This window comes from Rhincodon typus, chromosome 30 (genome assembly GCF_021869965.1).
Source record: "Rhincodon typus isolate 14 chromosome 30, sRhiTyp1.1, whole genome shotgun sequence".
In the NCBI taxonomy this organism is placed as follows: domain Eukaryota; kingdom Metazoa; phylum Chordata; class Chondrichthyes; order Orectolobiformes; family Rhincodontidae; genus Rhincodon; species Rhincodon typus.
Genome location: NC_063361.1, coordinates 4,411,876 through 4,437,381, shown reverse-complemented (window position 1 = coordinate 4,437,381; position 25,506 = coordinate 4,411,876). Strand labels below are relative to the sequence as shown.

The 25,506-nt window shown below is 43.5% G+C and overlaps 1 protein-coding gene across 1 annotated transcript in view; it reads right to left on the bottom strand.

The window, feature by feature from the left end:
- Positions 1 to 25,506, bottom strand: part of LOC109920136 (vasoactive intestinal polypeptide receptor-like) — a 133,865-nt gene that overhangs the window by 59,874 nt on the left and 48,485 nt on the right. Inside the window, exons 2-3 of the mRNA XM_048614386.1 lie at positions 4,675 to 4,777; positions 2,306 to 2,413 (exon numbers count right to left, since the gene is read on the bottom strand). Of these exons, the coding sequence (XP_048470343.1) occupies positions 2,306 to 2,413; positions 4,675 to 4,777 (211 nt within the window). The remainder of the gene's footprint in view (positions 1 to 2,305; positions 2,414 to 4,674; positions 4,778 to 25,506) is intronic.

Below are 25,506 nucleotides of genomic sequence, written 5' to 3'. Positions count from 1 at the left end.
ATCTAAGGAAAGTTGTACTGGCATTGGAGTTTAGAAAAATGAGAGATGAGTTTATTACACAAGAGGTATCTCTCACTGGATTACTTCTGCGTGTGATCAAACTGCTGGCTTTCTAATCCAAAAGCCTCTCGTTTCCATGGCAGCACCATTGCACTGTCATGGCTGCTATTTGCCTTCATTGCTCAAGCTCTACAGCTGATCCTACCTCCTGGTTGCATCCCTGGCCCAGTTAGGGTAATTAAACTTCCGGTTAGTGCCAGGAAGTGACCTGGAAATTATCCAGGTTCCAGATCCCAAATTGAGCTTCAAGCCTTAACAAGTGGTTTCTACAACTGACTTTACTTCAACAGCTCCATGTGAAAATCCTACCAAAGCAATGCTTAGAGGAAGAGTTTGTGTAAACATCATCACGTGAGATAATAAAACGAATCCCAGAAATAAATGCCACAGCAAGCTGTCAGAATCAGCTCATTTACAAATCCCCAGGACAGAATTACGCATTTGTGTAATGAAGCTAGGCAGAATGCATTGGAAGTGATCTGGTCCAAAAGCGCACTAAAGAAGCAATAATGATCCTTTTGTGTCTCGGTCTGTGAAATATTCCTGTTTGTCATCATGAAAGGATTGTGGCAGAGGAGATGCTGAACTGCGACAGATAAATAATTCATGTGTTCTCAGTTTTTTTAAAAATTGTGGTTGGGATTTAACATGGAGGCAGAATTTCAATGACAGAGTAGGATATCTCCTTCTGCATAGGAAGCCATGTTCCATTTTCTGCAGTTCTGATAGCTAATTTTGTTTTATTTATTCATTTGTGGGATCTAGGCGTCGCTGGCTGGCCAGCATTTATTACCTGTCCTAGTTGACCTTGAGAAGGTGGTGGTGAGCTGCCTTCTTGAACTGCTGTAGTCCTCTGGCTGTGGGTTGACTCACAATGCCATTAGGGAGGGAATTCCAGGATTTTGACCCAGCGACAGTGAAGGAACTGAGATGTATTTCCAAGTCAGGATGGTAAGTGACTTGGAAGGGAACTTGAAGGTGGTGGTGTTCCCATATATCTGCTGCCCTGTTCTTCCAGATGGAAGTGGTTGTGGATTTAGAAGGTGCTGTCTCAGGATCTTTGGTGAATTTCTGCAGTGCATCTTGTAGATAGTACACACTGTTGCTACTGAGTGTCGGTGGTGGAGGGAGTGGATTCTTGCGAATGTGGTGCCAACCAGGCGGGCTGCTTTATCCTGGATGGTGCCTACCTTCTTGAGTGTTGTTGGGGCTGCACTCATCCAGGTAAGAGGGGAGTATTCCATCAGATTGCTGACTTGTGCCTTGTAGATGGTGGACAGGCTTTGGGGAGTCAGGAGGTGAGTTTACTTGCTGCAATATTCCTAGCTACTGATCTGCTCTTGTAGCCACTATGTTTGTATGATGGATCCAGCTGAGTTTCTGGTTGAATTGCCTGAAGCTGTAGCCTCCGAGTGGTTCCTACTGTAGGGACTGCAGCTAGTGCCCAGATTGAGCTGGCAATGGAGGACAGGTAGGCACATAAATAGCCTGTGTCTGTAGTGGTCAGTTAGGTGGGTGGGGGTGGAGAAATGGTATTGACAATTATCAGGCAGTGGTGGCCAAGAGGGCTGTGAAAGGGGAGAGTATGCGGAAACAGAATGTCTTTACAAGCGTGCACCTCATCTCACTCACTCTTTCTTATATTCTAATATTTGTCTGGCTCACTCAGTTCCTGGAACACGCTCAGAATTAATTGTTATCAGTTTACACTCACTATGTCAACTGTTCTGCAAAATTATTACTGGATTGTTAATGAGAGAAAATTATTAAACACAGAAGAAAGGGAATAATGATTTATATTTATATTGTACCTTTTCTTACTGCCAGGCATCCCATGGCACTTTACAGCAATTGAATACTTTTTGTACTGTAGGAAGTTATAGGAAATGCAGCAGTTAGTTTAGATATAGGAAGCGGTGGTCTCTGTATGTGCTCACCTTCATTCTCACCATGACACTATTTCAGGAAGTGTCAGCCCTTACTCCAGCCCAACTCTGGAAATTGTGCATTTGCAGGCTGGCTTTCTGAACTTGGGAAGACACTGTCAGCATCTCCTGATCCAAAGCAGGGAAGTCCATCTTCAAAATTTCATTCAAAGGTTAGCCCTGTGACAGTGCAGTGCTCCTTCAGTACTGCAATGGATCATCACCCTGGATTTTTGTGCTCTGATCCCTGGAGTGAGACACTGGAGTGGAGTGATATGATAGAGAGAGCAATCTCCAAAGACCTGGACCCAGTGATTTACCTGGTTTGTCCCCATATGGCAACAGAAGCTTGGGGCAAGGAAGTACCACAGTGACACCAATAACTGCGGCTGGCCAGCAGGATACATTGTCCCACATGAAGTCACATCCTGAGGAAGGAGACAAAAATGAATACGTTAATGACCAGCAACAAACTCAAACTGCGAAGGAAAATACGGAGGCATGGGATTGAGGGTGATTTAGCGGTTTGGATCAGAAATTGGCTAGCTGTAAGAAGACAGAGGGTGGTGGTTGATGGGAAATGTTCATCCTGGAGTTCAGTTACTAGTGGTGTACCTCAAGGATCTGTTTTGGGGCCACTGCTGTTTGTCATTTTTATAAATGACCTGGATGAGGGCGTAGAAGGATGGGTTAGTAAATTTGCGGATGACACCAAAGTCGGTGGAGCTGTGGATAGTGCAGAAGGATGTTGTAGGTTACAGAGGGACATAGATAAGCTGCAGAGCTGGGCTGAGAGGTGGCAAATGGAGTTTAATGCGGAAAAGTGTGAGGTGATTCACTTTGGAAGGAGTAACAGGAACACAGAGTACTGGGCTAATGGTAAGATTCTTGGTAGTGTGGATGAGCAGAAAGATCTCGGTGTCCATGTGCATAGATCACTGAAAGTTGCCACCTAGGTTGATAGCGTTGTTAAGAAGGCGTACAGTATGTTAGGTTTTATTGGTAGAGGGATTGAGTTTCGGAGCATGAGGTCATGTTGCAGCTGTACAAAACTCTGGTGCAGCCGCACTTGGAGTATAGCGTACAGTTCTGGTCACCGCATTATAGGAAGGATGTGGAAGCATTGGAAAGGGTGCAGAGGAGATTTACCAGGATGTTGCCTGGTATGGAGGGAAGGTCTTATGAGGAAAGGCTGAGGGTTTTGAGGCTGTTTTCGTTAGAGAGAAGAAGGTTAAGAGGTGACTTGATAGAGACATACAAGATCATCAGAGGATTAGATAGGGTGGACAGTGGGAGCCTTTTTCCTCGGATGGTGATGGCTAGCACGAGGGGACATAGCTTTAAATTGAGGGGTGATAGATATAGGACAGATGTCAGAGGTAGGTTCTTTACTCAGAGAGTAGTAAGGGCGTGGAATGCCCTGCCTGCAAAAATAGTAGACTCGCCCACTTTAAGGGCATTTAAATGGTCATTGGATAAACATATGGATGATAATGGAATAGTTTAGGTTAGATGGGCTTCAGATTGGTTTCACAGGTCGGCGCAACATCGAGGGCCGAAGGGCCTGTACTGCGCTGTAATGTTCTATGTTCTATGTTCTAAGTCTGAGGAGAACACTGTCGGTACCAGCGCTGAGGTCTCTATTGATTGCACATCCCTAGATGCTCTTCAGATGGTGGTACAGTGATTGGTACATTTACAGAGAGTTCTAGACCCATTAACCATGAAGAAACAGTGATACAGGACCACAAAGGGATGTGTGTGACTTGCACTGGAACTCATGCACCTGCTGCCATTGTCCTTTGTGGTGACAGAATGTCAGGTTTGGGAGGTACCACCAAAATAAATATGATATTGCAATAATGCTGATCAATCCCATTTCAGTGAGAAATCAAGGCAGTGACCCAAACTGCCCCATCAGTTACGGCCTTACCTACATTGAGTTTTTGTTCAGAGTTTTACTTTGTGGAGATAAGAGATTAATTATGACTCTGCGTAACAGGAAAACTGTTTCCAGCCATTTGACAATTCACCCAGGTTTCATGAAATCGCTGAAAATATAAATTGGAGAGATGTAAAATTGGTTGGCCAATCATTATTCGCATTTCAAACTATCGAAGAAAATCAGGATCTAGTCCATGATGTGCCATCAATGAGTGAATTACTTTGAGAGAAAATGGCATTGCAAACATTTAAAATTAATCTATGTGCTGGGAAGCTGCTCCACCCAGTTTGGGGGTGGGGTGGTGGTGTGGGGGGTTGGCGGCTGTCTGTGTGTGTGTGTGTCTGTGCATGTGTGTGTGTGTCTGTGCATGTGTGTGTGTGTCTGTGCGTGCACGTGGGTGTGTGTGTGTGCGTGCCTGGGTGTGTCTGTGTACATGTGTGTGCATGTCTGTGTGTGTGTGTCTGTGCATGTGTGTGTGCGCGTGCACCCGGGTGTGTGTGTATGTATGCCTGGGTGTGTCTGTGTGGGTGTCTGCGTATATGTGTGTGTATGTCTGTGTGTGTGCGTTTGTGTGTGTGCGTGTCTGCGTGTGTGTGTATATGCACTAACAGCCCTAGGGACTGAAATCCTCAGAACGTATTCTGCTTCCACATTGCAACTTCCTCTGACAACGCGGGAGGTGCTTCAAGGAACCTGACCCCACCATGTGTCAGGTTCTACTTGCAGCTCATGCAGTTAACTCACCAGGTTCCCAGTCTGTCTGGACTCTTGCTCGTTCAGACTGACATATCTCCTCAGCCAGTTGGATCTCCAACATCAGCTCACAGTCTGGATGGATCATCAATGCCTGAGGAACACATTAAAGGTATTTCCTAAAATGTCTTATCATGTCCCACAAGTGAATAACAAAAACGTAATTTTTGAAAGTTAGGATTGAATGATTAATTAGACACCAGCTCTCTTTTATGATTGCATGTTCCTGTAATATTCAGAAGTGTGTTCTGTCACTGACGAACATCACAGAATATGCTTCAGAGAAACCCTTGTAATTGCTAAAAATAAAAAATGCACCTGTGTTATATTCCTTCTCTGACTTGCTCACCACAGAATATGAAAAAGTCGTGGGCTGTATAAGTAGGAAACCTTTTGCAAAGTAGTTAAATGGGAGATATCGGTCATACACAAGACACAGAACAGACAAAAGGGTGCAATTTTCCTGAATGCGTTTAGGGCATTTCTCTGGAACATTATGTTCTTTTTACAAAAGGAAGACAGGCAATACTAGGTTTAGTGATGAATAATGAGCGAGAATTAGTCAACAATCTAACGGCAAGTGAACAGTTAGCTTACAATGACATAGTTGAATTTGATATTTGACTTGAGAAGAAGAAGGATTTTAATTTTAAATAAGTCTGATTTCTGAAGATTTGTGGAGTCATAGAGCTGTACAGCATGGAAACAAACCCTTCATCTCCAACTCATCCATGTCGACCAGATATCCTAAATCAATCTAGGCCCATTTGCCAGCATTTGGCCCATATCCCTCTAAACACTTCCTATTCATGTACCCGTCCAGATGCCTTTTAAATGTTGTAATTGTACCAGCCTCTATCTATTCCTCATTCTATATAAGCACCACATTCTGCATGAAAAATTTGCTTCTTAGGTGCCTTTTATATCTTTTCCTTCTCACCTTAAACCTGTGCCCTCTAGTTTTGGACTCTCATGCCCTGGGAAAAAGACCTTGGCTATTCACCCTATCCATGCCCCTAATGACTTAATAAACCTCTATAAGGTCACCCCTCAACCTTCAACACTCCAGGGAAAATAGCCCCAGCCTATTCAGCCTCTCCCTATAGCTCAAACCCTCCAACCCTGGTAACATCCTTGTAAATTTTTTCTTCACCCTTTCAAGTTTAACAACATCTTTCCTATAGCGGGTTTGAGATGGAAACTCACCTTACTAAACTGTGATGAACTGTTAGTGGGTAAAACTATAGAAAAACAAATGGAAGTGTGCAAAATATATTAAATAAAACTAAATTAAATATATAAAATACCACTGTATTTTAAGCTTTAAGAGCTTATACCTTTAGATACCTTTGTATACCTTTGTATAATTAAACAATCTTTGTGAATAAAAGAAGTGAGAGATGTAATGAAGCTGAAAAGAAGCCGATATGACTCTGAATAAAACAAACAACAGTGGATGGTAGCGATCTGAAGCAATCAAAAACAGAGAATGCTGGAGAAACTCAACAGGTGTGATGGGCAATATTTGGGGAGAGAGGAACAGAGTTAATGTTTCAAATTCTGTTTCAGAACTGGATGTAAAGAATGTTGATACCACATAGACTGGAAGAGGTAGAAAGACCATGAAAGGGATACAGAAATGATGGGAAGAGCTGCAAAAGTGAATACCAGAAACAAATGCAAATAATATTAAGGCTAAAAGGTTATTTTTCAAGTATATTAAGGAGAGGATGGCTGATATTGGGAATGGATCCCTTTGGAGAAGAATACAGATGACTCTTGTGCATGTAGGTAATGTTTTAAGAGTGCAGCAGAATATGAAAATGGTGGGCAATGTTTGTTCTGCTTGGGTTGTGGGGGAGGGTGTGGGGTGTTTTTGGTGTGTGAGTTGGTAGGTGAAGGTTGTGTTTATTCTTTTTCTTCTTAGTAAACTGTCTTTGAAGTCGCCTGCAATTTATGTTCAGTGTTCTTCTTGGAAATCCAACATATTGGTAATAAATGGGATTCAAAATAAACAAAAATAAATTGAGTAAAATGCACAGCACAGTGGGTTTGAAGCCAGTACAAATCTGTCAAGATTTAACTTCACTTCCAGCAAATGATGATGATAATGATGACTGGGTTTACTACATAGAACATTTTGAGTCGTATCTCATCATGAATACCTTCAAAGTGCCTCCTGTAGACAATTTGCAAATAACAGGCAGGTAGTGGCTATTTTGCTGAATTCAATAGACGCACTTGAGAAGGGGGGACTGTGAGATTTGATGTGGAGTGCACATTTGAGTACCCCAGACAGACCCAGCAGTAAGTTGTATGATAATATGAAAGTGGTAACAGGTAAAATGAATGATGGTGACAGTGGCAGAGAGATGAATTCTCACTCATTGAGATCAAAGGTAGGCAGAATCCACCTCTGTTTATGTGACACAGTTAAAACGTTTATTGTTAAATTGTAACTACTAGTGGGAAATTATTTGAAAGTTTGCAAGTCTGTTTCATTAGAGTCCTAGAGAGTGAATTCACATCAGTTTAAACAAAGAGTGTAAATGTAGGTCCAAGGCTTGATGTTTCAAGAGGCAGAGACCACGCACTGATACATGAAATAACAAAGGGGCAATGAGAAGCTGATCTACCGTGGCTGGGCGGGGGGGTTGTTGGCTTGTGTAGGCAGGATCCAGCTGTGAATGGGAAATCATGAAGAAATCCGTAAAATAAGAAGGCAAGCAAAAACCATGCTGTCAATTTAGAAAAACTCACCTGAGTTGGCTCGAATCAGTCACTGTTCAAAGACAGCAAACCATTGACAGGGAATGTACAAGTGCATGGAAAGATTAACAGGCAAAACGTAACTACACAAACCATTAAATGTGACAATCACAAATCAGAGGAAACACAGTACAAATAAAAACACAATCCTCTAATTGGATACAGGACAAAGGCTAGTGATGGGTGAGAATGGACACATCTATTCTATGTTGAAGTTGTATGATGAAGCGAATTTGGCAAAGGGCCATTAACAGCTCCAGTAGAGATAGAGAGGAATGCTGTTACCCTGGATGCTGGGACTAGGTCTGGTATAATAAATGTCCACATCTCTCAGTATCTAAGGATTGGATCTAAATTGAGTGGTGTGTATCAGGACTCTGTGGAAGTTTACATGCGGGAAGTTTAAATTTGTGATCAGCTGATGTTAGCTGCATGGACCCTCCATGAAAATGTTTCTGATACTGAGTGGAAATTACCTGAATACTTACCCTGGAAGTGCGTTTTTATAATTCTTGTATGGGATGTTACACATATTGAAATTAGTGTCATCTCTACATACCTCTGAAGAGTTTAAAATATAAAACAGCCACAAGGTGTTGTTGAAGCAAATAACATGGAAGTAATTAAGGGGAAGCCAGAGAAGTAAATGAAGGGAGAAATGAATGGAAGACCAATAAAATGTGATCAATTCAAGTAGGAAGAAGCACAAACACTAGTTTAGGCCAGTTTAACCCAGTAGTTCAGTCCTGTCATCCTATATTCAGCCTGAGTCTCAGCTCAGAATCCTTTAAAGTGAACTGGGTGTGCACCCTTGTCCCTGAGTCTGTGCACAGTCCTATATCTCTGCCTTTTCTATGACTAATCTCCAGAGCTTATTGTTATTGCAGTGAGACACTACAACAGAGGTCTTTCAACTAATTTATTGGGAACATTTTTCTCACACCTACAATTCAGCCCTGGCTCAGTCTAGAGTACTCTGGTCTTTTATTTCCTGTCTACCGTTATTGTTTGATGAACATTTTAAATTACACATTCCCATGATGGGCATTGGTGGTCAGACAGTGGAGAGGTCAGGATGAATTTTGTTATCTGCAAGCACTGGGGCATTAGGTTTCCATGGTATCTGTAATAACAGGTTTTGTCATCTGAGTACAATGCTATCGGAGCAGAACACATAAACAGCAGGAGTTGCACAACGTATTGTTCTGACAGCATTTGTCGCTGACGAGTGCTGTAGATAAAGCTATGTTAGGTCTCTGATCTTCTGCAAGTTAACAGAACTACAAGTTGTAAGAGAGGACACTAAATGGGCTGTGCGTTCAAAGGTTATGCCAAGACAGGGTTTGTACCACTAAATGCAACTAACTGCACCAAGAGATTCTCCCCATACATTGCAGCTTTTGATCTCAGTTAGCTGCCTGGTTACTCTGGGCTGTAACTGCACTGAATGTTGCAACCACTAGCATTAAGAGAAGGTGAAGTGGAGGTGCTGGGGTAGACAGGCTTTACCTGATGAAGGGGCTATGCTACAAAAGCTTGTGATTTCAGATAAACCCTTTGGACTATAACCTGATGTCGTATGACTTCTGATTAAGAAAAGGACAAAGGGTGAGGCAGAACCAGGCTGCAGGGATGCAATTATATTGCCATTTCACTCTATGGCATCACACCATGAGACATGGAAATAATTTGTTTTTATTCATCTGTGGGACGCGTGCGTTGCAGCCCGGCCAGCATTTCTTGCCCATCCCTCGTTGCCTTTGAGAAGGTGGTGGTGAGCTGCCTTCTTGAACCGCTGCAGTCCACCTGCTGTGGGTTGACCCACAATGCCATTAGGGAGGGAATTCCAGGATTTTGATCCGGGGACAGTGAAGGAATGGCGATATATTTCCAAGTCAGGATGATGAGTGTCTTAAAGGGGAATCTGGAGGTGGTAGTGTTCCCATATGTCTGCTGCCCTTGTCCTTCTAGATGGAAGTGGTCGTGGGTTTGGAAGGTGCTATCTGTGGATTTTTGGTGAATTTCTGTAGTGCAGCCATACTAACTGCCAGCATGTCTTCTCCAATGTATCCATATTCAATGGCTCTGTATGTGAATCAGCCAACATCCTGGACTAACTATTCTTTTTCTGTGCACGTGTTTGTCTCCACATGGTTCAAGACAGGCTGGTCGAGGACAAAGCAAGATCAAGAACAGTCTTCAGGCTTGGGTTTCTTAACACTATTTATCTGACATATTACTCTAAATGCTACAGTACATTGCATTCAGAGATACACCAGGTTCTGTTCTTATTTTTAAATTATTGAAAGATTACTCCTTCATGAACTCTACATCTTCTGGCTTGACAACATACTTGATACCTCTCATTAATTGTTGAGCGCTCATCCTGTCCAGTTAGGGCATTGACATTTCAAGTAGTATTACAGGAGCAACATGGTTCAGGTGTCGGCTGGGTCCTGAAACTCAGCCTGGACCTGAGTCTTTGTCTCCACTTTGAGAAGCTGACCCAGAATATTGACGACAATGCCAACATATCGCTGTGGAGTGGAAATCTTACATGTAAACAGAAAGTACTGGAGATACTCAGCAGGTCACGCAGCATCTGGGAGAAAGAAGGACTGTTGATTTCTGACTAACCTGTTGGGTGATATTTTAACTTAGAGACATGCATGGGTTTGGGAAGGGCTTAAATGGACTGAAACTGGCATTGTGTTGGGACACTGGCTCTGACCTGCTGACTAATGCACAGGTTTCCCTTGTTTCCCAGAACTTGCCAGTGAAAATATGGCTAGACTTTGAAGAGGATAAAGAAATAATGTGTGAAAGTTCTCATCAGTCCTGAAAGTTTCAAGCTGCTTCTTTGACTAACATGTGAAAGGCTTTTGCTCACTGACTTTATCTGAGAGGTTACTGTCTTACAGGTCAATTTCATTGCTTCAAATGTTACTTTCACTCTTTTGGATGTTTATGCATATGCGATCTATCAGATCAGCATGACTGCTGCTAATGCTGCAAAAGTTTGGGTAGTTTTATGAGTCAGATGTCCATGATGATAACAAGGCTCCAATATCAGTGGGTGAGATGACATTAAAGAAAGAGGTCTTAGTCATTAAACTAGGTATTGTACAAGGTAATGCTTCTGAAAGGGTTAGTGTTGGAGACTGCACTAAGCTCTGGTGATGTCATAAGTACTTGGGTGCAGAAGGGTAGGAGACCTTAGGAACCTGTAGAGTAACAACCTAAATTTGCAGGTCTCCCAATAGTCTTAGTAACAATGGCTACATTACTCATGTAACTTGTCCCTGATGGCTATCATGAACTACCCTGTTTAAGACAAGAGCCCCTTCTGTTAAGACTCAATAGTGGTTTTCCTGTACGACTGTAAACTAAATAGACCCTTAGATCAGTCAAGGAAAGAGGACTACAGCAGGAAATTACTCCAAGTACAAGCTGATAGTAATTGGCATCACAGCACATAAAACAGAGGAGTGCTGTTCTTAATAACCCTCACACTATGGATGTTATAGTACATCAGAGGAGTGAAAGAGCCTTGTTTGGAGATAAGGAACAAATTGCCTCAGGGGCAGTGTATGTGCACAGCCTAAAATACTCCCGAATGGCAGCAGTGTTGGTTTAAAGTACAAGAGAAAGTGTGGTGGGCTGCTTCAGAAAAATCTTTCAGAGCCAGGATCTGAAGTTAGAGCACAGGCCAAGGGACAAGCTGGAAAGCATGAGATTGCCAAACTTGGAGCTGCAGCTGAGAAAGAAGCAGAAAGACTGATTGCTTGATGAGACTTTTACAGACAATGAGTAAAAGATCACAGGAGGATGAGATTCTAAAGGTAGAAAATGAACCTCAGGAGACTTCGAATACAGCACACACTCAGAAAGGTGGGCAGAAGCACCTCAAAAGTCTTTGAAGCCAAGCTGCAAGCTAGCAATGTTCCAGAGAGCGAAAACACAGAAATAGCAGAAGAAGTACAAATATTCATCAGGTGAATCAGTCACTATAGTCAATATTGATGCTAGTTGCAGTGCAGATCTTAGAATTACCACAGCCATTTGACAATGTAGAAGACCCCAACCAGACTGGAAGTAGGAGATCAGGAAGCCACAGTTTCAATGCCATAGAACAGCTTCACATGTAAGCAGCAATGCCCTCAAGTTATTACCTTTTTGTATAAGGCAGATCCAAAAGATGATGATGCTCTGATAAGGCAAAGCATAAATTACTATAGAGTATGATGCACTGATTAAAGCAATTGACATATACTTCAGGTGAAAATGAGTTTAGTGCTGGAGTGGATGAGTTTCAATTAGCAATCTTAGTGCTTGAAAGTATCAATGGAAGACTTTTGAATGGAGTAACTCAGCAGGTTTGGCAGCATCTGCAGAGAGAGAAGCAGATTTAATGTTTCAAGTCCAGTGTGACTGTTAGCTGCTGGAAGATCACTCGCTGAAGTCACGGTGGCAGCAGCAGGACTGGCACCAGCTGGGACAGAGGTAGCATGAACAAACCTGCCACTCTACACGAGAGGTGCAGCTTATAAGAGGCCATTCTGGCAACCAAAGTGTACACACAGAGGGTCAGTTCTCTCAGCAGGTCTGAACATGGGTGTCTCAGTCTGTTGCACCTGATAATCATAGAATGACAGAATTATTAGGGACCAGATTGAAGCCATTCGGCCCAATGTACCTCACAAATTCTTCAAACGAGCATAATTTCTTAGTGCCAATTTCCTGCTTTCCAGCCATACCCTTGCACACCTTTTCTGTCTAAATAATCATTTCATGCTCTTTTGAATGCTAGCCATCCAACGTTGGTAAACATCTGCACACTCTGGAACAACACCTGCTGACACATAGACCTGAACAGGCTTTACCAGAGGCTGTCAAAGACTCTCCTGCTCTCAGCACTCTCCCAGTAACAATTACAAGAACTTACAGTTAGAAGTGAATGTGGCTATTGATTGATGGATTGTTTGCTAGAACCGGCAATTATGTCAACTTTGCTTGCGGTGTTGCCAGTCAGACTGAGCGAGTTTGTATGTCTGATTGAATTTCCATAAGTGCAAACATTATAGATGGAGCCATAACATTACAAAAAGATTAAGAGACTATGAGAATGGAGACAATATGACAAATTGACTTTTGTGTAGGCAAATATGTGGTCATCCATCTTTGGACTGAGAGAGGATAGCACACTGTAAAATGCATAGTTCCAAATGATGATAATCTTGAAATAATGGAGGTCTTTAAGAATTAACAATCCAGCTGTATTGATCACTTAAACCTCAAGAATAGATACTGAAAATAAACAAAGGTACTGAAATATTGCCAATTATACCTGGAAGACCAAAGTTTAAAGGGTTAGAGTACTTGCTTAAGCTACACCAAATGGGTTAGATCATACCTGGAGAACTGCAAGGTGTTCTGGGCATCACACTTTGGGAAAGATGGGAGAGTGGTGTAAATTTACCAGATTGATATCTGGACTCCAAAAGCTAATCACAAATATGCAGGTTCCATCTGTATTTGTATCGTCAGGAATTTAAAATGTTGTGGGTTGATTTAGTTCATGCTTTCAAGATATTAAGGAAACCAGAAAGCAAAGACAAGCCCCTGCTGCTACTTGGGGAGTCAGGGAGTTGGAGGCCAGATAGCTCAGCATTGAAATCAGGGAACACTTCTGTACACAAAGGGTAAGCCTGGGTTGCAGGGGAATGCAAATGCATGAGAGGCCAAAAATGAGATTCCCAACGGTGAGATGGAAGTTTGTAACAAAATTCTTGGAACTGTAAGGGAAATTGAGCTTCCTGATGGCAAGTATCAGGAATACTGCATACAGATTAAAAGGCAGCTCTCCTGAAGGCACTGTATGGTTCTGAACTTGTTGGACTTTGGAGCCAGTCACCACTGCTTTGGAAAGTGTCTGTCTCTGCCAGGCCATGACCGAGATGGAATGTATGGTGCATGGAGGGTGGAAGGGAGGCTAGAGTATAATCAGCAAGAGAGGACATCTGTCTATGGATAGGGATTCAGGCTGACTCAGGAAGGGTGGTGGATCAGGATGTTTAGCTGTAGCTGCTCTCTCTCAGAGTCAAAGTGATGCTCCTAGCTTCCCGGGAATGAATGTCCATCTGGATGCACTTTAAATATGGCCCTAGGATGTTCAACCCCTTAAGGTAACAGTGGGGTTATCAATTTCTTGCCTCCACTTCCACAAGATTAGCCATGTAACACACACATAGGAGTAGGTAATAATCTGATAACTGCATATTTGTATAAGGAATCCTGATCTGCCGCCAAGCAGCAGTGGGCCCACCCATTTGGTTAAGCTTCCAATAGCGCAGAAATGCCACTCTCCCAAGTGGTGTGGGCCAATCAGAGGACTGACAGCGCCACTGAGTGTACTGGCCATTGCTGGTATTGCACTGGGCTCAGGTAGGAGATGGATTGTCTTGTGTTGAGTAAGTGGGAAGGGGAATGGGCTTCCCAGGACGGCACCACCAGGTGAGGAGGAGAGGCTAACACCAGGGATAGGTAGTTATTTCTTTCCCCTCTAATAGAAGCTTGGAGAACCCTGTTCCTCCTCCCCAGTGCCACTGGTAAATGTCACAGTCAGTATTATCAGCAACAGTAAGACATCTTTCAGTTTGATAAATATAGAAACAAGATCCTTTATTTGCCTTTTGCAAATTCATGTTCCGTTGACGAAGTGGATTACCCAATCAGTTCAGTAGAACTTCGCTCACCACCAGCCATTTTGAGGGTCAAGAAGTCACAAACAGTAATAAAAGGTGTCTTTAAGTTTCAATCCATCTTGTAGTGATGCACAACTTGTAACTCATTATGGAGCAGTTCAATGAACACAAAAGTCCCCACTTAGAACCATAGAATACACAATAACAGTCCAAAGATGTGCAGTTAGGTGGATTGACCATGCTAAATTGCCTGTAGTGTTCAGGGATATGTAGATTAGGTGGGTTTGGGTGGGATGCTCTGAGGATTGGTGCAGACTTGTTGGGCTGAAGGGCCTGTTTCCACACTGTAGGGATTCTATGGATAATCCCTACAGTTGTGGGAAGAGACCAATCGGCCCATCGAGTCCACACTGACACTCCGAAGAGCATTGCACCCAGACAAAGTCACCTCCCCCTGAAACCCTGCATTTCCCATGGTTAACCCACCTAGCCTACACATCCCTGGACACTATGGGCAATTTAGCATGGCCAATCCACCTAAGTGCACATTTTCAGTCTCTGGGAGGAAATCGGAGCACTCAGAGGAAACCCACGCAGACACAGAAACTCTACACATAGAGTCACCCAAAACTGGAATTGAACCCGGGTCCCTGGTGCTGTGAGGTAGCAGTGCTAACCACTGAGCCACCTTAAGTCTGATAACCTACTGCTTGAATACAGGCTTATAAAACACTTTTTAAAGCTAGCTGTAGACTCAACCAATGTTCCATAAGCTGGTTTGATGTGTTAATCATCAAATTCTAATTGTCATTGAGAGAGCTGAACACAACACTAATCATATGCATCTGTGTGAATCTTTCTCTGTCTGGTTGGGTTGCTATAACAAGGGCTGAAAAAACAGAAGATCACTTTGAACTTTTCCTTTTGATGCTAAGTAGGCTCATCATCTGCCTCTTTTTTCTCCTGATACAGACCGGATCTTGTTCAAAGCATGTTGCTATCTCCAAACCATCAACAGGTTCACAGGTGTCCAACAGTGTTTTCTCAAACCCTTTATCACTCCTGAAGTCTATGTGAAACATCTTGCTTTCTCAAAGTTCCTTATTTGCTATTGATCTTGAAGAGATTACACAGAAACCACAATAACAGAAACCACAAACATGAAAGTATCTCTAACACCTCTCTCACCTTCCTGGACCTCTCTGTCTCCATCTTGGGCAACCACCTAGAAACTGATATCCATTTCAAGCCCACCGACTCCCACAGCTACCTAGAATACACCTTCTCCCACCCATCTTCCTGCAAAAATGCCATCTCCTATTCCCAATTCCTTCGCCTCCGCCGCATCTGCTCCCAGGATGAGGCATTCTACTCCCGTACATCTCAGATGTCCTCGTTTTTCAAGGACCGCAACTTCCCCCCTTCAGTGGTCGAGAACGCCCTCCACCGCGTCTCCCGCATTTCCCGCAACTCATCCCTCACACCCCGTCCCCGCAATAACAACCAAAAAAGAATCCCCCTCGTCCTCACGTACCACCCCACCAACCTCCGGATCCAACGCATCATCCTCCGACACTTCCGCCATCTGCAATCCGACCCCACCACCAAAGACATTTTTCCCCTCCCCACCCTTATCTGCTTTCCGGAGGGACCACTCTCTCCGTGACTCCCTTGTCCGTTCCACACTCCCCTCCAGCCCCACCACACCCGGCACTTTTCCCTGCAAACACAGGAAGTGCTACACCTGCCCCTACAAGTCCTCCCTCACCCCCATCCCAGGCCCCAAGAAGACTTTCCACATCAAGCAGATGTTCACCTGCACATCTGCTAATGTGGTATACTGCATCCGCTGTACCCGTTGTGGCCTCCTCTACATCGGGGAAACTAAGCGGAGGCTTAGGGACCACTTTGCAGAACACCTACGCTCGGTTCGCAATAAACAACTGCACCTCCCAGTCGCGAACCATTTCAACACACCCTCCCATTCCTCAGACGACATGTCCATCCTGGGCCCCCTGCAGTGCCACAACGATGCCATCTGAAGGTTGCAGGAACAGCAACTCATATTCCACTTGGCAACCCTGCAGCCCAATAGTATCAATATGGATATCACAAGCTTCAAAATCTCCCCTCCCCCTACCGCATCCCAAAACAAGCGCAGCTTGTCCCCGCCTCCCTAACCTGTTCTTCCTCCCACCTATCCCCTCCTCCCACCTCAAGCCGCACCCCCATTTCCTAGCTACTAACCTCATCCTGCCCCCTTGACCTGTCCGTCCTCCCTGGACTGACCTATCTCCTCCCTACCTCCCCACCTACACTCACCTTTACTGGCTCCATCCCCGCCTCTTTGACCTGTCTGTTTCCACTCCACCTATCTTCTCCTCTATCCATCATCTATCTGCCTCCCCCTCTCTCCCTATTTATTTCAGAACCCCCTTCCCCTCCCCCATTTCTGATGAAGGGTCTAGGCCCGAAACGTCAGCCTTCCTGCTCCTATGTGCTGTTTGGCCTGCTGTGTTCATCCAGCTCTGCACCTTGTTATCTCAGATTCTCCAGCATCTGCAGTTCCTACTATCCATGAAATGTAAGATTGGATTCACTCATTCACTATCGAGCAGGTGGTGGAACTATGAAGGAGGTAATGGTTACCCGAACCAAAGACCCACTACCCACTATGGACAGGACCAATGTCATATACAAGATTCCCTGCAGAGACTGTGACAAACACTGCATCGGACGAACAGGAAGGAAATTAACAACAAGGGTACACGAACATCAATTGGCTACAAAAAGACACGGCCAATACTCACTCATCTCTATCCACATGGATAAGGAGAACCACCAATTCAATTGGGACAACACCAAGATCTTGGGACAAGCAAAGCCGAGACAGGCACGGGAGTTCCTCGAAGCCTGGTACTCCACGAAGAAAGCCATGCACAAACATATAGAACTCAACCCCATATACACTCCATTGTGAAGGAAAACTGGAAGTGAGGTAATCCAGCCCAACGGACTCCAGAGTTTAAAAACCAGGCAGGAAAACACAATAGTGCTTCATCGGAGGCTGTACTGATGATGTTACCCAGCGGGGTAATGAAACGTCTGCGGAACAATGAACCAGCTCGGCAAGCCAACCAACCAGAACAACCACAACCCGAGCTACAAATCTACTCTAAAACCTTAGTAATAGTTACAGTATAAGATCAGCTTTGAAGGTGCCCCCAAGACCAATTGGAGTTCACATGAAGAGACAGCATTGCTCAGCTTGATAACAGCCATCCTGAAAGGATGAGGCTGAAAGAAATCCAGGGACAAGATTTAGAATAGTTTCTCAATGATTCACTGAATTTGAACTGAAAAGTACTCGGACAGATTAACTATTCACATCTATTAGATTGCTAGTTTTGTAACTAATTAATTCGGTGATTTAATTATCACAGCACGTGGCTCTTGTGTTTGTACTTGACTCAACAGAACCTATCAACTTTAAATTATATTACATTCAAAATACATTTGAGCTTGTAATCATTATGATTGAAAAGATAACAATTTTAATCAAGTAGTTCATGTTCCCTTCGTGGTTCTGTCCTATTAATCGCACAGTCAGAAATCTGACACTACACTGCTGTGAGTTGGTGTGCAGTCACACTACATTTTGATTGGTTTTGTTGACTGCTGCAAGGAATAGTGCTCCTCAGCGATGGCAATGCAATCCCAGTGATTGATTTGGGTAACTGCTAATATCTCTGAGACTGGTCAATGAAAACTGTGCAAACAAGCTGATCTTTAGGTATTTCATAAAACTTAGACTGGGGAGGTAAATATCCACTCTATTCCCTGAAGTGGAGTTCAATGAAAACTATTGATATGTTCGTTATTCTCTGACTGATAGTGCCAGCACAATTCACAGGATCTTTTTATGACTCAATCTCAGGATGTAGGTGATGCTGGCACGCCACATCCATTGTCCATAGTTGCCCTGAGAACATGAGAGGGGAGGGTGTCTCCATGGATCACTGTAATCCATGCACAGAATGCTCCTACAATGCTGTTCAGTAATGGAAATCCAGGCTTGTGGTATGTATCCACATCGGGATGGTGTGTGCCTTGGGGACGATGGTGTTGTATTGCAATTATTCTTCCTGTCCTTCTCAAGTGATAGAGGACATGGGAATGGAGAATGCTGTCATAGAAGCTTTGGTGGGTTCCTGCAATGGATCCTGGGGACAATGCCCATTATAGCTACAATGACCTGCTGGTGGAGATCACACTGGGGCTTGCTCTAATCAAATGATGTACCTGAGATGATAAAGAGGGGTGGTGGGGGGAGGGGGTGGGAGGGGTGGTGGCAGATTCCCCCTATCCCTCTTTATCTGCAGCTCCCCCTACCCCCACATCCAGTCCTGAAGAAGGGTAATACCCAAAACATTGACTGCTCCTTTCCTCCAGATGCTGTATGGCTTGTTGTGTTCTTTCAGCCTCCCGTTTGTCGACCTTATTCCAACATCTGCAGTTTTTTTGTCTCTACCTGAGATGATGATGGCTTTCTTCAGTCTATGTAGGGTTGTCTACATTGTTGGGAATGTTGATTGATGAGCATTCTATCATTTTTTTTTTGGTTTGAATCTTGTAGCCAGCAGAAAGGCTTTAAGAGTTTGGGAGGTGGACCAGGGCATCCAGTCTATGGCACAATGTCCATATGATTGATTGCCCTAGATGGTATTCCAATGTAAGCTAGCAAGGACATTGGCATTATTAAAATGGTTTAGAAAGGAGCTGAATGTTATGGAATCATGAATGGGCACTCCCACTCCACCTTATAATGGGGGAAGTCATTGTTGAAATAGTTGAGTGATGGGAAAGTTTGCTGAAGGCACTCCTGCAGTGATGTGCTGGAGCTGGCTCAATAACTCCTCTCAGCTTCATATGTTTTAAGGCTGTCTTTGGCCACTGGCACATTTTATTTTGACTCCAATTGGCCTTTATTCTGCTGGGGCTCCTTACTAGCATACAACGTTGAAAGTTATTTCAGTTCCACTTCATTTGTGACACTCAGCTTCTCCAGTCATTTCATGAAGGATATTAGTAAGCAGGAGAGGGCTCAGAAGAGATTTACCACGATGCTGCTGGGAATGGAGGGTTTGAGCTATGGAGAGAGGTTGGAGAAAGTCATAGAGATGTATAGCACAGAAACAGACCCTTCAATCCAACTCGTCCATGTCGACGAGATATCCTAAATTAATCTAGTCCCATTTGCCAGCATTTGGCCCATATCCCTCTAAACCCTTCCTATTCATATACCCATCCAGATGCCTTTTATATATTGTAATTGTACCAGCCAACACCACTTCCTCTGGCAGCTCATTCCATACACACATCACCCTCTGTGTGAAAAAGTTGCCCCTGAGGTCCCTTTTAAATCTTTCCCCTCTCACCTTAAACCTATGCTCTCTAGTTTTGGACTCACCCACCCCAGGGAAAGGAACTTGTCTATTTACCCTATCCATGCTCCTCATGATTTTATAAACTTCTATAAAGTCACCCCCTCAGCCTCTGACACTCCAGGGAAAATAGCCTCCGTCTATTCAACTTCTCCCTGATGCTCAAACTCTCCAACCCTGGCAACATCTTTGTAAATCTTTTCTGAACCTTTTCAAGTTTCACAGCATCCTTCCTATAGCAGGGAGATCAGAACTGCATGCAGTATTTCAAAAGTGGCCGAACCCATGTCCTGTACAGCTGCAACATGACCTCCCAACTCCTACACTCAATGCACTGACCAATAAAGGTAAGCATACCAAAGGCCTTCTTCACTATCCTATCTACCTGCGACTCCACTTTCAAGGAACTATGCAGCTGCACTCCAAGGTCTCTCTGCTCAGTAACACTCTCCAGGACCTTACCATTAAGCGTGTAAGTCCTGCCCTGATTTGCCTTTCCAAAATACAGCACCTCACATTTATCTAAATTAAACTCCATCTGCCAGTCCTCAGCCCATTGCCCCATCTGATCAAGATCCCGTTTTACTCTGAACTAACCTTCTACGCCTCCAATTTTGGTGTCATCTGCAAACTTACTAACCATATATCCTGTGTTCACATCTAAATAATTTATATAAATAACGAAAAGCAGTGGATCCAGCGCTGATCCTTCTGGCACATCACTGGTCACAGCTCTCCACCACTACCCTCTGCCTTCTACTTTCCAGCCAGTTCTGTATCCAAATGGCTAGTTCTCCCTCTATTCCGTGTGATCTAACCTTGCTAACCAGTCTACCATAAGGAACATTCTTGAACACCTTACTGAAGTCCATATAGATCACGTCCACCACTGCCCTCATCAATCCTCTTTGTTACTTCTTCAAAAAACTCAATCAAGTTAGTGAGACATGATTTCCCGTGCACAAAGCCATGTTGACTATCCTTAATCAGTTCTTGCCTTTCCAAATACACGTAAATCCTGTCCCTCAGGATTCCCTCCAACAACTTGCCCACAACTGATGTCAGGCTCACGGATCTATAGTTCTCTGGCTTTTCCTTACACCTTTCTTAAATAGCGGCACCATGTTAGCCAACCTCCTGTCTTCTGGCACCTCACCTGTGGCTATTGATAATACAAATATCTCAGCAAAGGCCCAGCAATCACTTCCCTATCTTCCCACAGAGCTCTGGCACACACCTGATCAGGTCCCCGGGAGTTATCCACCTTTATGCGTTTTAAGATGTCCAGCACCTCCTCCTCTGTAATATGGGCATTTTTCATGATGTCGCTATCCATTTCCCTACGTTCTCTATCTTCTACATCTTTCTCCACAGTAAACACTGATTGAAATTCTTGTTTAGTATCTCCTCCATCTCCTGCGCTTCAACACATAGGTGGTATTGCTAATCTTTAAGGGGCCCTATTCTCTCCTCAGGTACTCTTTAGTCCTCAACGTATTTATAGAATCCCTTTGAATTCCCCTTAACCCTATTTGCCAAAACTATTCCATGTTCTCTTTTTGTCCTCCTGACTTCCCTCTTAAGCATACCCCTACTGCTGTTATACTCTAAGGATTCACTCAATCTCTGCTGTCTGTACCTGACATATGCTTCATTCTTTTTCTTGATCAAAACCTCAATTTCTCTAGTCATCCAGCATTCCCTACACCTACCAACCTTGCTCTTCACTCTAACAGGAACATACTGTCTCTGGGATCTTGTTATCTAATTTTTGAAGGCTTCCCACTTTCCAGCTGTCCCTTTACCTGCAACACCCGCCCCCAATCAATTTCTGAAACTTCTTGCTTAATATGGTCAAAATTGGCCTTCCCCCAATTTAGAACATTATTTTTTAGATCCAGTCTATCCTTTTCCATCACTATTATAAAACTAATAGAATTATGATCACTTACCCCAAAGTGCTCCCTCACTGACACCTCAGTCACCTGCCCTGCCTTATTTCCCTAGAGTAGGTCAAGTTTAGCACCTTGTGTAGCAGGTTCATCCACATACTGAATGAGAAAATTTTCTTGTACACACTTAACAAGTTCCTCTCCATTCAAGCCCTTAACACTATGGCAGTCCCAGCCTCTGTCTGGAAAGTTAAAATCCCCTACTATAACCATCTTATTATTCTTACAGATAATTGAAATCTCCTTACAAAGTTGTTTCTCAATTTCCTGCTGACTACTTGGGGGCAGGGGGTTCCATAATCCAAACCCAATAAGTGCACGGTGGCACAGTGGTTAGCACTGCTGCCTCACGACACCAGGGATCTGGGTTTGATTCCACCTTCGGGCAACTGTCTGTGTGGAGTTTACACATTCTTCCTGTGTCTGTGTGGGTTTCCTCTGGGTGCTCTGGTTTCCTCCCACAGTCTAATGATATGCAAGCTAGGTGGACTGGCCATGCTAAATTGCCTGTAGTGTTCAGGAATGTGTAGATTAGGGGGTGTCAGTGAGGGTGGGATGCTCTGAGGGTCAGTGTGGACTTGTTGGGCCGAAGGGCCTGTCCCCACACTATAGGAATTCTACGAAGGTGATCATCCCTTTCTTATTTCTCAGTTCCACCCAAATAACTTCCCTGAATGTATTCCCAGGAATATCCTCCCTAAGTACAGCCATAATGTTATCCCTAATCAAAAACGCCACTCCCCCTCCTTTCTTGTACCCCATTCTCTTCTTCCTATAGCATCTATACCCTCGAACATTGAGCTACCAGTCCTGTCTTTCAAGAGCCAAGTCTCTATAATCGCTATGATATACCCGTCCCATGTTCCCAACCATGCCCTAAGTTGATCTGCCTTCCCTGTTAGGCCTCTTGCATTGAAATAAATTCAGTTTAATTTCAGTCGTACCTCATCCTCTGCTTTGTTCCTGCCTGCACTGTCTGTTTGACTTGCTCCTTTTCCCAACTGCACCAGTCTCGATCTGATCTCTTTTCTCACTATCTCCCTGGGTGTCCCCCTACCCTGCCTTACTAGTTTAAATCCTTCCGAACAGCTCTAGCCAATCTCCCTGCCAGTGTAGTAGTCCCCTTCAAATTCAGGTGTAATCCGTCCTCCTTATACTTGGTCACTTCTACCCCAAAAGAGATTCCATTGATCCAAAAATGTGAATGTTTCTCCCCTGCACCATCAGTCACACATTCATGTTCTCTATCCTCCTATTCCTACCCTCATTAATTTGTGGTATTGGGAGTGTTCCAGATATTACCATCCTTGAGGACCTCCTTTTTTAAATTCCTGCCTAACTTCCTATATTCTCTCCTCAGAGTTTCATCCTTTTCTCTCCTATGTCGTTAGTTGCAATACGTACAATGACCTCCTGCTGGTCCCTCTCCCCTTTGAGAATAATATTTGGGTAATATTTTTGCTTTATTAACTATCAATATTATTCGGGCACGGGCAGGGTGGATAGAAAACAGCTGTTCTTCTTCGTTGAGGGATCAGTAACAGGTGACAATATTCTGCACCCTCCCTGAGACATCCTTAATCCTGGCATCAGGGAGGTAACACACCATTCTGATTTCTTGCTGTTGGCCGCAGAAACGTCTGTCTGTGCCCCTGACTAGACAGTCCCCTATCACAATCGATTGCTTGGAACCTGACGTACCCTTTGTTACATTGAAGCCAGTCTTGGTACCAGAAACCTGGCGGTCAGTGCTACATTCCCCTGAGAGTCCATCACCCCCTACATTTTCCAAAACAGCATCCTTGTTTGAGATGGGGATAGCCACAGGAGACTCCTGCATGACCTGCCTCCCTCTCCTACCTTTCCTGGTGGTAACCATCTACCCCACTGTATCTGTGGTTTTTCTCCCTTCCTACATTGCCATCCATCACACCACTGGCTCCTGCAAATTCCTCATTGCCTATAAATGCCACTCCAACTGATCCATGTGATCCAATAGGATTTGCAACCAAACACACTTCCTGCAGACAAAGTTATCAGTAACACGGAAACTATCCCTAAACTCCCACATCCGACAGGAACAGCACATCACTCTAATAAAGGTCATCTTTGCGCCTTAATAATCTACAGACACAGAAAATAGCTCAGTCTTACGGCTCTAAAAGCACTGCTCCTGGCTACTTAGTAACTATATTTTATATTTATAAAAATTTAATCAAGAGACAGATCTCAATAAAACATATAATCAAAAAAGAATCCACTTTACTCACTAGTGTAGATTTACAAAAAAAACAGTAAGGTTACACTTAAAAAAAACTATCCACTTACCTGATCCCCTGCTGTGAGCTGTCCCACACAGCTCCCGCAAGGCCAGCTATGAATTTTGCTGTTTTTTTATTTTTATTAGACAAACTCCGATGTCCAGAGGTACTTAAAATCAAACTGCAGAGGTAGTAACTGTGAAGGTTCACGGCTGGGCCAGGCAGCAGTGTAGGTTTCTTTCTCCCATGAGGTCTTTGCCTTTGTCTCTCTTTGCCCTTTTTAAAGTGCCATTGTGTTGGTCATTTTCTTCCCCAAAATTCCAAAACAATGCAACAGCTTATAAAAAGCAGTAATTACTGCTCCTAGAATTTGCAACGTTAATTTGGTCCAACATGAAAATACCTCAAAAAAGGAGCAGTTCTTACGGCCACAACATTTTTCCGTCCTCCATCTTGGAACAACCAGAAGCCTTGACAGAGACTGGAGCGTAGGAGGTTGAGGGGTGACCTTATAGAGGTTTATAAAATAATGAGGGGTCTAGATAAGGTGAATGGCCAGTGTCTTTTCCCTTGGGTGAGGGATTTCGAGACTAGGGGGCATATTTTTAAGGTGGGAATGAAAGAATTAAAGAAGACATGAGGGGCAATTTTTTTACACACGGAGTGGTTCGTGTATGGAATGAACTTCTAGAGGAAGTGGTGGATGCGGGTACAGTTACAACATTTAAAAGACAATTAAATAAATACACGAATAAGAAATGTTTGGAGGGATATGGGCCTAGTGCAGGAAAGTGAGACTATTTTAATTTGGTTGGCATGGACTGCTTGGACAAAAGGGTCTCTTTCCATGCAGTATGACTCTATGCCTCTAAGTCTAAATCAGAGCTGTGATGAGATATAGAATCAAATGATAGCATGAGAACATAATCTGAGCTTTTGGGAGTATATCTTTGCTGATTAGATGTCACTAAATAATGACTTGTTCAAACTTTTAACCAATGGGTGGGGAGGAAGCTATAATGGTGTTGTGAACTGCATTTTCATTAGTGTAATATATAACATCTCTACCATGGTTGGACTGCATAGTATTTCTCAATAAGTGGCTAGTTCTGGTAAATTGTTCCATGATGCTACAGCTGGGATATTGTTGGGATGTCTTTTCACGCAGCTACATTCACTTCACATCAATTTCCAGACTCTACTTAAAACTTGGCCATAACTGAGATTAGTCAACAGGATATAGACCAGAGAGGCAAGATCTAGTTTATCTGTCAGTGTAGCAGAAATAAGTTCTCAGAATTAACACTCGGTGCCACAAATCCACGTATGGCTCAAAGAATCTGGATGACAATTGTAAAGGGACCAGCTTTTCAGCACTGTGTGTAATGCTTCAAAAACATCATTCATTGCCAAAACTCAGCAACAGATACAGTAATGTAATGGTCCTTTTAAATATGATAGCAATTCATACTCCAATTATAATTACATATTCTGATGTCAGTTCAAAAAAAAAATGTCAATTACAACAAATAAATGTCAAGTAGTTTGTGAGTTAAAAGTTATCACTCTGCAGTGATTAGAGCTGTTGGTACACGGTGTGAGATTAGAGCGGTCAGTACACAGTACGGGATTAGAGCGGTCAGTACACAGTACGGGATTAGAGCGGTCAGTACACAGTACGGGATTAGAGCGG